The following is a 17,789-nucleotide window of genomic DNA, read 5'->3' on the forward strand; positions in this document are numbered from 1 at the left end:
AGGAGGGATCCTACTTGCTCCTGTTCAGCCTATCAACATTGTTGGAGAGACAACCAAGAAGTGTGGGTGGATAGGTAATTTTCAACCTATAAGGGGTTAAATATAGAAAGGAGGGCTACAGACGAATGAGGGGACTGTTTTGGCACAACCGGCGGGAGATCCTTGAGGCTAACCGACCAGCTGGTTTGTCTGGTAGAATACAATTTCTGGGTTTTATATATGAGCAGTATGACCCACATCTCAGCCATGTGAAGTCCCCATTCTGCCCCTGGGTGAAGAGGCTTATATTTAGTTTTACTAAGAATATTTCAACGGAAAATTTAATATGATACTTAATTTAAAAATATTAAGAAGATATATATATATATATATATACTTATGGTTCCACCGAACAGGCCCTAAGCCTAAATCGGTGGAGAGGGTTATAAAAAGGGGGGGGGGGGGGGTAAGGTATAACTGACCCTCATATTAAGATGTGACCTCTTGTTAACAGCAAGAAGAAGAAGAGACAAAGAAGAAGGAGAAGCAGAAAGGAGAAAGAAAGAAGAGAAGAAGAGGAGATAAAAAGAGAATTGCTGATTTTGGGACAGCAAATGGATAATTCTTTATTCAGCTAAGAATTCAACCCAGTGTAACAATGAAATTGACAATTAATTAATAGGGTTCTCAATACCTTAATGGAGTTCAGGCAAGGAATAGAGTTGGTTAGGTAGAATTACTACCAAAAACCTTCGGACAGAATTTGGGAAATGGAAGTTTCAAGAGGATTTCATTGAATTCTTTTTCAGAATTCTATTACAAGCTTAACTAGAGATGGAAATGGAAGTTTCCCATCTCCCTCTTTTTTTTCCCTTTATAATAAAGAAAAATAATAATTCTGTCCAAAAGTATCATATAGTTCATCCTTCAAGATTTGGTCAGGAAGAATGGGACGATTTGAAATGAGGAGGTCCATGAGAGATAAAAAAATTACTGGGATCAATGAATCAAACATTATAGGCTGAAGAACTAAAAGCACTTCCATATTTTCATATATAATAGGGGCTTCCATTAATGCGAAAAATGTGTCAAGCAGAGGAATTGATCAAATGGTTTGGCTGAACATATTACTTGAACATCTAGATCAACTCAAACCTCCCTAATGCAACATGCTGCAGTAGTACTTGAGAAAACATAATCAAGGAAAAAGTGGTACCAGAACTAAATAAATAGTAACTAGAATATTGATAAATATGGAAATATAAAGATTTTGAGACTCAAAAAAGGAGAGAGATTGTTGTGGGGAAAAAAATTATTTTGTTTTACATTTGAAGAGCTAATGCCCATGAGGATGATTCTGAAAACTTCCAACATGCTTAAATATGCCCACCATTTTTTTTTGGGGGGGGGGGCGGCCTGGGGGTTGGGAAATTAAGAATGAATAATGTCCATCAACAGGAAAGTGTCGACCAATCTAATAAGGAGAAACCCAAAAATCATGCACACTACCTAGAAAAACGAAATCTAGCCCTACAACAAGAATCAATACGAAGTTTTCTTGCATATGAGTCAAATAATGATTTTTTTGATTAAATCAATAAGGCACAATGTATACATCAGGTAAGCTTACTCTCAGGTTATAGATTAACATACTATATATATATATATATATATGTATATACTTGTCAAAGTGCTTAAACAACATAGGCATTTGTTTCCTATATGTGCTGCCAAAGAAAGAGAAAATGTAGACAATCCTATTTCTCATTGATGAACAAACAAAATTATAGTCAGGAAAAGAAAAAAAACAATGCATCTATCATAGCCTGAGTCATTTATAGTATATACCAAGTGTTTGCAAGATGGAAAAAGGAAATCAAAGTGCAGGAATGACTAGTCTGATGAGCATGGTAAGATAATTTATATATAGTTCCTTGATAATAGATATTTCCGAAGAGAAAGTAGAAAGTGAGATAGGACTATAAGGCTTCAGTGTGAATTGCCTTTTCCACGAAGCTTCACATAAAATCATATTTCTTATTGATGAACAAGCAACATATCTACGCAGGAATGGAAAGAGCAATGCATCTACCATACCATCACTATCATTTATAGTGCATAGGAAGTGTTTACAAGATATGGAAAAAGGATATCAAAGTGTGGGAATGACTAATACGAGCGTGGTATGATAATTTATATAAGATAGGTCTATAAGACTTCAGGTCAATTGCCTTTTCCACGAAGCCTCACACTCTATTGACTTGGTGACGTGACCCTGCATGAAATATGAATCGAGAAAATAGGTTAGTTATGGTGTTCCAAATTCCCAAGAAAGTTAGCAGTAAGGCATGGATACTGAACAGGCGACAATCACAAAATAGATAGATCTCTTTATTGCAAAGAAGAAAAAGAGATGAACATACAAAATGCATCCTTCGTTCACAAGACCAGGCCCTAAGAATCAAAGAAAACTCCAAGACAAGAGAACCAGAATACATGGGAGGGGGAAGAAGTGTAGAAACGCAAACCTGAAACGATGCAGAAGACAAGGGAAAAACAAGAACAAACAATGTACACAGGTTTAGTGGGACCGCCATCTTGCCTGTCGAGGCGCCTGCACCAGTACTCCTGGATTAAACTGTGATAGAATACAAGACATCGTACACCAACAAGAAGCACCCTCACACCCTCACCAAGAAGGAATATATCCTTGAAAGAGAAACAACATAGCTAGGGAAGTCACCTAGGATGAATCCAAATGGGCTGGAACACCCAATTCTCCACAAGATAGGCATTCTATTGGTTTTAGGAATTTTAGGGGATCAGCATGACATTTACCTTCCATATCACTCGAAATATCTTTGATGATAGCAAGATAGTTCAGGATCTATTCCGAAATAAGCGAAAGTTCCATTCCATCCATATATGATAGGTAGTGCAACAAAAGGCCAGCTTTGCAATAGCTCCAATGGGGTCACCTTTAAATGTCTCACCAACTCAATGCGCTTCCAATAGAACATTTCTTCTAGGTATCATATAACGGGAGCACAATCTCAATTTTTGTTTCCAAACTTGAATGGTGAATGGGTAATCAAAGAAAAGGTGGTCCCTGCTCTCTAATCCCATCCAACAGAAACAGCATAAAGGATCTACTCGAATTGATTTCCTACTCAGCTGATCCTTAAATGGAAGTGCATCCATCATACATCTCCAAGTTGTACATGAATGTCTAGGAATGCAAGTACAGAATCACACAGTAGAAGCCCAATCCATAGGTGGGGTAGAGCATCTCAAAATACTCCAGGCCAGCTTAGAAGAGAATAGGAAAGAAAATTTACCTATCCAAATGATAGAATAGGCTCAAAGCTACTTGACAGGGCAATGATTCCTACCAAAAAAAAAAAAAAGATAGGGCAATGTTACTCAATTATTCCCATACCAGACGAAGATCCACTGATGAAAGAGGGCCATGATCCCAATCACTATTTGCCATGATCCCAACCACCATCTTTGAGAATAGAATGGACTTGAGAAAATCTAATAGACCTAGCATCATATCTAATTCTATCTCCAACATGAGAATCAAAACCCCAACATGATGCCAGCTAGGATCAAGCCACAACTTTGAAGCATGATCATTGCCAATAATATGAGAAATGAAAGGTAGGGCACTATATCGGTACTTAAGGACCTTCCTCCTTACCAAGAGCATCTTTGAATGGGCCTTATAGTCCAAATGGATTCTCCTTTCATGTAACGATGGTTAATCCATTTCACCATAAGGAATCTTTGTGAGAAGCTACCCACCAAATTTATTTAATGATCCCTGCCACATTCATGTCTTTAATCATTTTGATGCCCAAGCCACCCTCTGCCTTAGGCTTACAAATGGAAGCCCAAGAAATATAATGGATCTTTCTCTCTAAGCTGCAGGCAGACCAGAGAAAGTTGGAGCACAAAGATTCCAATTTAGTCATAACACAGTATGGCAAACGTAAAAGCCGTTCTAGTAAATATAAACCCCTTAAAGAACTGAGGTAATGAGTGGTACCCTTCTTGCAAAACAAAAGAACTTGGACTTCCAACCTTCTAAACGTTTTCTAACTAGATCAAAAGAGGGTCACATTCCACTGCCTCCAGATTCATAGAAATCAAGGGTACTCCAAGAAAACTGATGGGGAGATGAATATCCACAAATCTAGTGATGGTTAAAAGCTTGTCCCATACCTGATGCTCAACACCCCCAAGAATGATAGAAGACTTGGTTCGGTTAATCTAAAGCCTAGATAAGGAATTGAAAGTCTCCAAGGAATCCATCACGACAGAAATGGAAGGAATGTCAACCCTCATAGAATTCAAAAGATCAACAACAAATAAGGTGAGACAGAGATAGTGGTTTACAATAGGGATACCCTTTTTCACTAAAAGGTTAATTGGATTAAAGAAAAAAAAATATGACAAAGAAAGAAACAAGAAAATTAGCTAATCAAGCTAGATACACCAACACAAAGAAGACAATGCCCCCCACCATATGCAAGGCCATTAGCAAGGGGGAAAACACCTAAAAAAATAAATCAATCCCAAAAGATACTAAATCTAGAGATTATCCACATCCCTAATGTAGAATAGAAAATTGAACAAATCCTTTTTGTGAAGAGGCAAGATGGTCAGACTTTTGACAAGCCTGCTCTCCATTATCCTTTCCCTTGCCTTTTCTTTTCTTAACTTTCTCAAAGCCATCAAACTCTTTGCTTAATTTAACTGCTTCATCGACAGTAGCAATCTCGGGGTGCTTCAAAATAATAGCTCCTCGTGTCAGAGAGAACTTGGTAGAAGAGATTCTACCAAGTCCTTCCTCCCCTCAAATATCACACAAGCTCCCCTAAAACTAGGGCCCTACCATGACCACCTTGACTGTCACCTCCCACGCACATAGAAATGATCCTGCCACAAAAGGAAATTATCGCCTTCCCATGTCTAGCTTGATTGTTCCCCTCTAGATGGGCATTAATTTCTACAAGGGTCTCGTGCCTTTTTAAACTAGCAGTGAGAGATCTATCTTCCCCTATATCACCATTTGCACCCAAATCCTCCTCTCCCGACATTGTTGCTAGAATCTGATGTTGACTCCCCGATCCGTAGCCAGAGTAAATAAGTAAGCAGACATGGGGTTGCCTTAGTGGATACCCCTTCCACCATGAAAGTAACCTATAGGGCACCATTGAAAAGAATAGAAAACATGATAGCATATGTGAAACTTTTCACCCATTGAATGAATTGATCAAGAAATCCTATGGCTACCAATATGAGAAATATTACCTACTTCTCAATGAGTCAAAGGCCTTGTGGAGATCAATCATCAATATAGTTGAAGGAAAGGCATGTTTTTGGGTCACCCCTCGCAATATCATGACAAAATAAAATATTATCAGTTATATGGAACTTCCCTTAATAAATGTAGACTAGTTATGAGAAACGAAGTGACCAATGAACAAATTGAGCAGATTGGTGATGATTTTAGAAATAAGCTTATAGAAAAGATTGCACAAAGCAATAGGCCTAAACCCCTAAACCCCACAAGTTGATCAGACTTAGGAATAAGGCAAATGAAGGTAGGTTTCACTGACCTCTTTTTTTGCTAGAATAGGTTTCATTGACCTAGGCATGAAGGAAGTTGAGAAGAAACATTGGATGGTAGTAATAAGATCTAGACCAACAATGTCCCAAGTGTGCTTGAAGAAGAATGCATCGAATCAATCAAGGTCAGGGGCTTTGCTATCCTTGAAAGAAAATACATCCTTTACCTCCTCTTTCGTCACTAAAGAAACTACCAAGGCATGCCTATGATTGTAGATCTCAAATCGAGTCATTAGGAAGACACTTTCCTCTCCCCCCCCCCCTTTTGGTACCTCAAAATAGATTAGAGAATAAATGTACTGCTTCATCTATAATCAAAAAGGGGTCATCTGTTATAGAACCATTAACCTTAACCACCTGTAAGATGTGTTAAAATTGTGTCTACAATTTACTGCTTTGTGGGAAAAACTATCATTACCATCACCAGGCTTAAGCCAGTCCAGCCTAGACTTTCACTTTACAAAAGATCCTTGCTCCTTCAAGGCTTCCCCAAGCACTCTCCTAGCCTCTTTTTCAACTAAGGCTAGTTGGGTGTTCAAGGGATCCAAAGAAAGAGATTTTTGCATTAGAAGAAGTAATTTCTCCAAATCTTTAACCCACTCAACCACATTCCCCACCACAAATCTATTATGATCCTTCAACCTTTGCTTTCAATTACTCAACTGAGCTGCAAAGCAAGTGAGGGGATTTAACCTACCATCAATAGAATCCTTCTAGCCATATCTCACCACCTCCTTGAAGTCCTTTCTAGAAGCATAGTAGTTGAAGAATTTAGAAGGTTTAGGTTCAAACTCCTTGACACCTAGGATGCACAGACAAATTTGGTTATGGTCATAAACACTAGGAGATAAGAACTGCACTTCAGAGAATCTCAAGTTGTCCACTCGATAAGTATTCACAAGAACCCTATCAAACTTGCAACATATTCTAAGATCACCCACCCGCCCATAACTTCACGTCAAAGCTTCCCTTTTCCATTTGAGATATAATAACCTGATCAGTTTGAAATATGAAGCTATTAAAATACTAAACTTCTAGATAGTTGGTACTATCTCCCCCAACCTTCTCTCTATGACTTCTCTCAACAGTAAAGTCGCCAAGAACTGTCCATCGGCCAACAATAGTAGAAAAGATAGAATCTAGAGTATTCTATAACTCCCTTCTCCCCTTCTTACTATATTAACTCCATACACCAAGGAACAATTGAAGGAAATAGACATTCCTTTGTTAGACACCACCACGTGAATGAATTGAGGGCCCTTCAAATTAGTAATTGTTCTCATATGAAACTTGCTCCAAGAGAGGGATTGCCTTGATAACTTTTGGGTCTCTACATCTATAGGTTGACAACTTACTTTATTGGTAAATAGAAATATATTCGAAACCAAAGTCGGATACAAGCCCAAAAGGGAATAATGCAATGAAAAACCCCGAATTTAGGCTAATCACAAGCCACAAAAATCAATCAAAAGGTAGCAAAGGAGCAAGAAGTGGATACAAAAAAATTATGGAGTTAAGGAAGGGGATAGCAGGCAAAGGAAGATCCCAAGTGTCCATCCCTCTCAGGGCTGGAGCAAGGAGAGAGAATAGAGGGCTTTATGAAGAAATTCGACAACAAAAGAAGACCAAATCTGCTCATAGGTATGCAATGGGTGTGACCACTGCCTCTTTTCTTACCCCCAAGTGTGGTAGATCATGACTTCAAGGTCTTCAAGCCTTTGTAAAAGATACTTTTCATTAAACCATAGAGTGATCAGGTGATACATGCATATATATATATATAGGTTACATAATACAAGAAATCCTAACAAACTTGACATTCATCTCATGGATGTTGTTAGACAGTTACAGTATTGTTGTTAGGAGGGAGATGTTAATATGTGATGTGATGTAGGAGTAGCTCTATCAGGCACTCTCAAGGTCAGCGAAGGAGTACTGACGGCGAGCTTGTCTGTTAATGCTTGAAAACGGATCCAAGATAGACCTTTGGTAAGTACATTAGCAACTTAATCAATAGTGGAGACGTAGTGAACTGCTAGTTGTTTATTAGCCACCATGTCCTAAAAAAAATGGAGACCTATTTCTATATGTTTGGTGTGGGAATGAAAGACTGGATTAGTAGTCATATATGTTGCTCCAACATTGTCACACCAGATGATTGGATCTCACACAACAGGGAGCGCAACCAAACTAATTCCATGGTCACAGCAGCAATAGCCCTGTATTCGACTTCAGTAGCTGAACGAGAGACCATCTTTTGTTTCTTAGAGCTCCAGGACACAAAATGAGGTTACAAAATCCCGTAGTTGATTTGCAATAATCGGGGCATCCAGCCCAATCAACATCTGAGTAAGCAGTGAGAGAAAGAGAGGAAAGTGAGAAACCTCAAAATAAAATTCCATTTGTTAATGTATGTTTTAGATAACGGAGTATATGTTTTACCGCAAACCAATGAGTTTCCATTGGACAGTGCATATATTGAGCAACTTTGCTAACAGAGAAACCAATATCAAGGTGCGTCATCAACAAGTATTAAAGGGCACTGACAACTTGACGGTACTGAATGCCATCTAGTAGTGGGGTACCAGAAGATGCAACCAAAGATGCAGCCAATTGTGGAATTGTGGTAATAGGTGTTGAGATAGGTTTTGCACAGACATATTGGTACTCAGAAGCAGATCAGAGATATATTTCGACTGACTCATGAATAGACCAGCAGGGGTGCGTGACACCTCCATTCGAAGAAAATAATGAAGTTCACCAAGATTTTTTAATGCAAATGTATCCTATAAGGTAGATATGAGCTTGGTAATAAATGTAGGTGAAATCCCAGTAATAATTATATCATCAACATAGATCAAAAAGTATAGAAGAATCCCATTAGCCCTGTAGATTAACAAAGAGGTTTCTATTTTGGAGGACCTAAGGCCATAAGATAAGAGGAAGGGGCTTACGATGATACCAAGCGCGGGGCGCTTGCTTAAGACCTTATAAGGACTTCTGTAACTATCAGACATAATCTAGTTTGGAGTCATCAACAAAGCTAGGTGGTTGCATCATAAAAATGGTTTCACTCAAAGTACCATGAAGAAATGCATTTTGAACATCAAGTTGCCTAAGAACCTAGTTATGAGAAAACGGCATGGAATGAACCACCCGAATTGTTGTCGGCTTTATGACCAGGCTAAAGGTTTCATTATAGTCGAGACCTGGATGTTGATGGAAATCTTTGGCAACCAAGTGCACCTTGTAGTGCCCAACCGTACCATCAAATTTCCTTTTTAATCGAAACACCCATGTACAGCCAATGACATTCTAATGAACAGTTGGAGGAACTAACACCCAAGTTCCATTCCACACAAGAGCATTAAACTCCTCATTCATTGCCTATCACCAAGGAGGAAGCTTGAGAGCCTGAGAGTAGCATGATGGTTCGATAGACTCAGAAAGAGGGTGTTTCGTGGCTACCAAATTTAGCCTAATTGCGGGATGAAGAGAACCTGTTCATGACCAAGTCACCATTGGATGTGATTATTGAGTCCTGGAGTGAGGTTGTGGTGCAAGTTCAGAGGGTAGCTGCTCACAGGTAGGCAAAACAGAGGGGGCGGGTGAGGAAGACAAAGCTTCACAGATGGGTGGATCAGGTTGAACGGATAAAGCTCCACCAGAAATTGGAACAAGGGTATTAAAACTACCCTCACTTAAAGAGGAAGGTCCATATATAGGTCCATTGGGCTGAGAAGACAAAACCGCTGTAAGAGGGGAGGATACACCAAGTGATGAGCCAGAAGTTGACCTTAGTGGACATAACAAAGATGGGCCAGAAGGTAGAGATGGAGATGAACATGGAAGTAAAAAAAGAAGGGATCAATCATACTACTGTGCAAGGTTGAAGTTGGACAAGGGAACTGAGGAAGAGATTGTGGAAAAGAGAAAAATAGATTCGTCAAAACTAACATGACGAGAAACACAGAGACAATGTGAAGAAGGTTCATAGCACTCATAATTTTTGTGAGAGAGAGTGTACCCAAAAAATATGCATGGTGTGGACCGAGGCTGAAGAGTATGAGGGCATGAGACTCTATGAGATAGGCCATGAGTACGAAGAAATGGATCGAATTTCTAAAAACTCTCCACCACCATCAGATTGAATGCATTTAATTTTTCTAGAGAAATGAGTTTCAACAACAGCTTTAAAAGTTATAAAAACATAGTAGACATCGGATTTGAGTTATGGAAACAACCATGTAAATTTGCTTAAGTCGTCAACAAACAAAACGTAGTAACAATATTTATCAAAAGAAGTAATAGAAGCAGTGCCCCAAACATCACAATGAAGTGAATCCAATGGAGCAGAGCTAATAAAAGGAGATTGGGGAAGGGGCTGCTGATGACTCTTCGATCGTTGATAAGAGTCACAGATAGAAGCTACTAGATCAAACACCAAGAAACACGAATAAAGAGAGACAATAGATCCGTACGACACAGAGATTTAACGAGGTTCACACACCAGGGTGGTGTGCTACGTCCTCGGGCGAAGAAGAAGATGATTCACTATACAGAAGAAAGATTACACCCTAGCAGCGGCGAGGAAGAACTCGCCCTGAAACCCTAGCTTCGTGAAAACCCTAGAATACAATGACTCTCAACAAGCAATAGTACATTATATATATACTCCAAATAGCAGTTCGACCCATCGGGTCACGGTCGATCCGGTCGAACCATATGCCCCTGCACCCCCATACGAGATCAGTGATGGGCTCCGGGCTTGGGCCGATATGCTTCCATCACAGATCTCAGAAAAATTCCCATTCGGGTCGCCGCCAAAATATGTCGGATCGGATCAATCTTCAAAACGGGTCAAGAATTCGAGACAAACTTAACAGAAGCAGAGGAAAAAGAAACAGGAAGATGAAATTCGCGAAGCACACAATGAACAATTCTGTAAGATGGATGACCAAGTTGGTCTTGCCAATTGATCACTGGTGTTCCTTAGTAAACTTATTGACAGAGATAAGATTATTGTGAATCGATGGAACACACAAAATGCTTGAAAGCTTAATTGGATAACCAAAAAAAGTAAAGGATGACGAACCATAATGAGTAATTTGCAAACCTTGGCCGTTTCCCACAACGATTTGGTCAGGACCAGAATATGGAGTGCTTAATGCAAGATTCAACATGTCTGCAGTTAGGTGGTGATTAGATCCAGAATCAAGAATACAGGAAGAAGAAGAAGAAATGTGAGAAGAAGTAATACCAAGAAACGTGTGGTTGAAGTGTTGAGGACAAGAAGATGCAGTATGACCATTCTGAGTATAGATTCGGAAACATTGGCATGGAAGATTTAGAAAAGAAGGAGAAGAACCAACATCACCTGAAGCTGGAGAACCTGGAGAACTATTATTCTGACGATACCATCCATGATTGGGAGTGTTGTTAATAGAACCATGATTCTGATTTTGAAATGTGTTGCGATCTCTGAAATTACCAGAACGCCAACTCTGATTTCGATATCTATTGTTGGATCGATAGTTGTTACATCGATTACCAGAGCGAGAACGTTGATTGTTGTCAAAGTAGCCTACAGAAGCAACATTTTCCATAGAGATTACAGCAGTAGCATCATTCGAACTTGAGAGAAGATAACCCTTATGGCTTAGTAGTAAACCAGTGAGCTCAACAAAGGAGATTGGTTCTTCATGAAGCCAGATAGAGGTTGTGAAATCATGGTAGTCCGACCCAAGACCCTGGAGGACTACAAGAACCAAGTCCTCATCACTCAATGATTGATCAATGGTTGCCAAAGTGTCTGCGACAGCACAAATCTTGAGGAGATATTTAGCGACTGAATCAGAACCTTTCTGAAGCCTAGAGAGGAGTTCTTTAAGGTCCATTACACGAGTCCACGAGGAAGGTGCAAAGATTCGAGCAAGTGTGATCGAAGCCTCATGTGCAATGGTCACACTGACAATGTGCGATATAGCAGATTGGCGATCCCAAAGATCAGCAACAGAGGTAGTCAAAGGAGTAGCAGCGGAAGGATGCGGAATGGATCCGTCTACATAGCCAAGTAGATTGTATTTGCGGAGCAATGGTAGAAACTGTGCTCTCCAGAGCATATAATTTGATGAGTTGAGCTTCAGTGGTAGCTGTGGAGCTACATGAGGAGCAACAATGGATTTGGTGGAAAAACCAGTTTCAAAGACAGAACCAGAATTGTCAGTTGGAGAAGATGACATCATGAGAGAGAGAAATCAAGAATGAGAGAAACATGTCAAGGATCACTTCTTTAGAGGAGAAAGAAAGCTGATACCATGTAAAACATACTTTTCATTAAACCATAGAGTGATCAGGTGATACATATATATATATATATATATATATATAGGTTACATAATACAAGAAATCCTAAAAGGCTTGACATTCATCACATGGATGTTGTAACCAGTTACAGTACTATTAGGAGGGAGATGTTAATATGTGATGCAATGTAGGAGTAGCTCTATCAGCCTTAAAGAGCTTGAAGATAAGCATAAAAGAGCTTGTATCTGAAGAAGATTAACTTCAATGCTGAAAAGATCTCCTTCACTTTCAACTTTGGGACCAACTATCGTATTCTTCAAGTAACGATAAAGAGGGTGTGAGTGTGCCCAATCGACATGATACAAGCTTTTTTAGGCTTGTCTTCAAGACATAATAATAATAATAATAATAATAATAATAATAATAATAATAATAATAATAATAAGAAAAAGAAGAGAGAGAGAGAGACTCCAAATTCAATTTATTAATCAACTCATTGAACGGAAATAGCTCTTACATATCTGAAAGAAAATAAACCCTATATAAACCCTAATCAATCTCTACCACCCATCTGATTAAAATCCTTTGACTGAGATTAAAGGCAACAATAAGACATTAAGACCCTAAAATTACTTTACCATGGGCCAATATTAATTAAATAACTAATCATAGGATTGGGCTGACCCATCAACCAAATGGAAATCTGAAATAATTAAGAGTGCTATAACTAAGCCCAATTACGTTAAACGACTAGTCATAAACCAAAATGAATAATAAGATGCAAATTTCGGGACTGCATTAGAGACCCATGCTCATTATCACCCTAGAAATAGGCCAACACTAACCCACAATGCCTTCCCAAATTTTCTAGAGAACAAAAAATTAAAAAACAGATGATTTATTTCTTTCTCAGCATGCCAACAAAAACAACAATCTGAAATACTAATTGACCTTCTCTAGTGAAAAACTTGAGTAGGTATAGAGGCTGTAAATGCTCTCCAAGATAGAAAACTATGTCTAGGGATGTGTCCCTTTGACGAAACCACCTGAGACCATATCACTTCTGGCACCTTTGTCCTCACCATGTTCCCAGCAGATTCTTGAGAGAACTTCCCAAAGGATTTTCAGACCACTGAACTAGCTAGGTAACCACTGCCTCCAGGCCTTCTAGGAATACACTCCAACACATCCCATATTTTTGCAAGAAAAGGGGAGATTTTTTTATTTTTTTATTTTTTTTTTTGGGAGGGGGTGGGTGTGGGTGGGTGTGATCATTAAACACCAAGCTATCCCAAAGAAAAGACCAAACTTTTGCCTCTCTGTCAAGTTCCTCAATGTCAAAGATATTTTCCCCAAAGATGGATGAGAGAGAGCCGCATTACTCAGTAAAAAGATTTGTCACTTTCACTAGTAAGAACCAATATTGGGATATATGCACTTGCAACAGTTATCAGTACTAATATAGTAACAACATCTTTATGAATGTAAAGATATTTGTGTCCAAGGAGATAATTTGTTCAGATTTTGGATTGTTGAAAGAAGTTGAACTGTAAGAGAAGTGATTGAGGTGATAAAAAATTCTAAGGAAGAGACTGGATTATTATTTTTTTTTTTTTTTTTTTTTTTTTGTTTGGAGGGCCGGCAAAATCATGCTCCTATATCCTTTCCCCTTATTTTGCAAAGCTGGGAAAAATTTCCTCATGAACATTCTTCTTAATGAAATTGATCTGTCAGTGAGTACTAATCAAAAAAAGTAAATGGGGAGTATAGAAATCTAACCTTCTTACCAATAAGGGATAGGGTGTCACTCCTCAATAAGCAAAACATTGTCCTAATGCTGTAGCCATTACTAAACAGGTGAATCTACATAATGTTGTAACACCATTGGTTATATCAACAATGCATTAACCAAACTGCAAACTACTGGAGACTAATCCAAAACTTACATTAATCCACAGCAGCTTTCTAGTTTCTTCTCCATTAAAAGAACTAAAATGGTTGATACCACTTCATGGAAACAATCACATTAAATGTTAATGACAAAGAAGCCATACGTTCAATCTTTCAACCTATCTCAATCATCATAAAAGTTGAAGGAATAGTAAAGTAAATGGAATCTGAGTGCAAATGCTCAAACTAAAATGCTAAAATGAAGGTTCTTGTAAACTTGAGATTTTTTTTTTTTTTTTTGGGGGGGGGGGGGGGGGGGTGGGGAACACTTGAACACAATGTTTAAGGCAATTTAGGTCTTAGAGAAGTATGCAAAATTTTGATCCATTTAAAGAGCAATAAAATGGTTAGTAGCTAGGTTGTAATGCATTTTTGTCGTCGAGTCTGCAAAACAAAGGCATGAAGGAGATCAGATTTCACTTCAATATATAATATCCAACATTGGCAAAATGACAATCTGGGAGAAGGTACAAAGGACAATTGCAATGTCTTTCATAGATTACAATACAATATGATGACAAACTTGCCCTTGCCTAGTACAGTATCTCTGCAACCTAGAGGGTTTTTTTTTTTCTTTTTCTTTCTTTTTCTGGATAGGTTATTAGTATCACTTTATTGCGTAGAAATGGAAAACCATACAAAGAGGAACATATACAAGACAAGAGAAAACCCCCAAAGGGAATCACAACATCTCCCTTTCACCAACAGGACCATGAAGAGGAAAAAACCCACAATAACAATGACACTCTCCCGAACAAATACTAATCCCTGAGGGAACTGAAAAGAAAACAAACAGAATAACTCATCAGTGGCCATACCACGAGGCAAAAACTAGCTGAGATTGGTTTGAATATTGATTGAGAAAATGAATTAAAAGATTGACAGTGATGTCCTTTTTTGGGTGTAAAACGAGGATTTAAATGATTTCAATAGGGAGTTGAGTACAAAAGAGCGTGGAAGTCCCTTTCATGGCGATGCATATGACATGCACAAACTTGGTGATCCATGGAGACATAAAATCGTTCAAACCCTAAAGGAGAAGGCTGGAGAGAGAGAGAGAGAGATACTATTCTTACCCATTGAAATCTTTGCGTCTAATGTTTTAAGGAACCAAAATTGGTTAGGATAAAGTTGCAGAGTACTCTCCTCTCTCTAGTTATACAAATTCTCACACATAATTTGTAGAATAGGGGTTTGGCCTTTGGGAGCTGTTACGAGTAGGGTTTACTTTGAAGGGAATGAGATCTCTTTTTGATCTTGATCGGGGTCATAACCTGTAATCGTTTAGTCTCATTTAATTTTATTAACAGATGATGGATTCAAATTCAATGCTTGGATCAGCTAGAGACGACTGTAATTACACACTTTGGAGTCCCTACCTCTGCACATTTAACTACAACCATGATTAATACTATCAATTATTGTTATTATATTGTGGACAGAAAGCTGAAACTGAACTCTGAACACTGGATATCAGCGGTTGGGGCAGTAAGTCAACCAAAGCTAAGGGCTCCATCCAAAATATATGGTGTTTGCATCAGTAAGGATTGATAACCCACTTGCAAGTGGCACTCTATATGGACTCCCCTTGGTTAAAATGCCACTTCTAAATGGTTTCTAATACTTCTTGAAGATTTGAGCTTAGAGTCAGCAGTAGATCTAGCTTCCCATTCAATATAATAGCTACCCATATGGTTTCTATAGAATTTTTATAAGAGCAAATTACCATGTAAGAGAAGAAGCCATAGGAATCATGAAGTAGACTGCATCGACGGGTTGGGATCTTTGTTGGGCTTGAGTAGATTTTTCTTCTTCTTTTTCTTTTTGTATGGAATCCCTCTTGCCTTAGCTTGACACTCCCTCACCTCACGCAAATAAACACGAATAGCACCATTGCCGAAAGGGTTCGTGTCCGGAGATCCACCGTTCTCTTCATATGCTGCCCGGAGGCGGCCAATGAGTGCATCAAGACTTCCCCAAGCTTGCCTGAGAGGGCAGGTACAAGGAGCAGGAGGCTCTGGCTGCCCAAAGAAGATACAACCTTGTAAGTGCACCTTAGTCTTACCGAACTGATCCAGGTACCTAAGGAAGTCCAGTATATGGCTGCAGTTGCACTGTGAAACTGAAACTGGAGGTCTCTGGTTCTTCAAGTACTGACCAAAGGTGTTCCAGTCTCTACGCTTTTGCGACTCATAACGACTTAGTGGTGGAGGAGCCGATGATTGCGGCTGCTGTTCACCGGCAGATCGTGATGATCCTTCACCAGGGTCTTTTGCTCTGTCAGTAGACATCGCAGCAACCACTGATGAGCTTTAATTTTTGTGTTTATTTTTTTGGAAAGAAGAATGGAAGAAATTAGGCTCTCTGAGGAGAAGAATTGGAGGTGCAGTGGAGAAAGATGAAGTTCAAATCAAAGGGCCTACTCAGAAGATGCCATGGGACCTATGAACGTGCTTTTTTTCCTCTTTTTCTTCCTCTTTGGTTCTATTTTCTTCTTTTTAATAATACTCTTAGCATTACCTATATTTTTTCCCATGTAATTTACAATTATTGTAAGCCATCATCGACGTAATCAAAATATCGTTTTCATTAGCAAAATTACCAACAACATCTCTTCTTCATACCCCGTGGACTCGCTAGTGGGTGCAGGTTCAAGTGCAAGTGTGCAACTAGTCCGATTCATGATTAAAGAACTATTTTACTGTCAAAGTCAAGAAAAAAAATGCAAGGGTTGGTGGTAAATTATGAAAAAATAATTTCCACTTAACTGTTTGAGCTGAGTTAATCCATGAGTGGTACAGGCAACTCGGCATGATATTAACAGTTTGTTTTTATCCCAAATTGGTGAAGGGTAGCTGGGTAGGCAAGAACTCAGATTATGGATTAGCTAGTTGGCTATTAAAAATTTTCATTAAAAAATAATCATCACAGCTACCATCACAACTGTTAATGCTTTATAATACTAAATAATATCCCACTATACTGCTATTAGTGATGGTTTTTGTAGGTTCCATGTCCTCATGATATTTCAGAGTATTACTGGACCAAGGAAAGATCTCCTGAATCTTGGATTCACCCTAAATCATTTCAAGAAAAGAGCTCAACAGAAGCGCTTCTACGAGATTTTTGGCAGTGGTAATTTTTTATTACCACGAAAAATTTGCTTTTAGCAGCAGTAATTACTGTCACTAAATAGTCATTATTGATTAGAGGATCCATGTCCCCATGTATTAGCGATGAAACTGCTAGCTTGGATGAGAATGTTGGGATTCCTAATATATATATATATATATATATATATTTGATGAAGTCTACATACTACTATGAAGACATAAAAGAGTACTTGGAAGATTGCGTTCAAGCGTCAATGGCACAAGAGAAAAGAATGATCATTGTCTCATGTAAGACTTTAGAATCTTCGAGTCAATATGAGAAGAACTTGAGCTTGGAGCATCAGGAAGGACATAAACCATCCTTAGGTTTTTGTGTTTATCACATATTTTTATAACATGTTGGCTCTCACCTAACTGGTAATTGAATCCCATTTAAAATCCATTAAGGTCCTTAACTAGAATACCCTAATTTAGAACGAATTTTAGAAATTTGGGTTAAATCTGCATGATAGAAATTGTTTTGTTATCTAGAGACACCTAATTTTGTCCCCCACCCCCCCCCCCCCCCTCCTCTCTCAAAAAACCAACAATGACAAATATCAAAATATCAGGCACGACAAGCTAGATTTGTACTCTCTCTCTCAAGGAGGATTCATTCTCAGGTATATAACCCATCTGTCCTAACCTACCATGCTATGCGTTGATTTGATGTTAGCATGAGAAAAGTCGTTGATCCAAACTAAGTAATAGCCAATGGTGGGAAATACGTGCAAGAATGAGTGTCAAGTCCCCCTACCAAAATAC

The 17,789-nt window shown here is 38.7% G+C and overlaps 1 protein-coding gene across 2 annotated transcripts; it reads right to left on the bottom strand.

Moving 5' to 3' along the window:
• Positions 1–1,955: 1,955 nt before the first annotated feature.
• Positions 1,956–16,233, bottom strand: LOC122094242 (protein LIGHT-DEPENDENT SHORT HYPOCOTYLS 10-like). 2 transcript variants are annotated; one of them, XM_042664982.1, is made up of 2 exons: positions 15,599–16,233; positions 1,956–2,254 (listed from the first exon to the last, which is right to left on the bottom strand). In XM_042664982.1, exon 1 carries the CDS (start codon positions 16,161–16,163, stop codon positions 15,624–15,626), a length of 540 nt encoding a protein of 179 aa, XP_042520916.1. In that variant the 5' UTR covers positions 16,164–16,233; the 3' UTR covers positions 1,956–2,254; positions 15,599–15,623. The 2 variants fall into 2 exon arrangements, with proteins under 2 accessions (XP_042520916.1, XP_042520917.1); XM_042664983.1 differs by lacking the exon at positions 1,956–2,254 and adding an exon at positions 14,238–14,649.
• Positions 16,234–17,789: the final 1,556 nt, after the last annotated feature.

Source organism: Macadamia integrifolia, chromosome 11, assembly GCF_013358625.1.
Source record: "Macadamia integrifolia cultivar HAES 741 chromosome 11, SCU_Mint_v3, whole genome shotgun sequence".
NCBI classification, from domain to species: Eukaryota; Viridiplantae; Streptophyta; class Magnoliopsida; order Proteales; family Proteaceae; genus Macadamia; species Macadamia integrifolia.

Coding starts and splice junctions, on each gene's coding strand:
- LOC122094242 (XM_042664982.1), bottom strand. CDS start 16,163: ATGTCTACTGACAGAGCAAAAGACCCTGGTGAAGGATCATCACGATCT.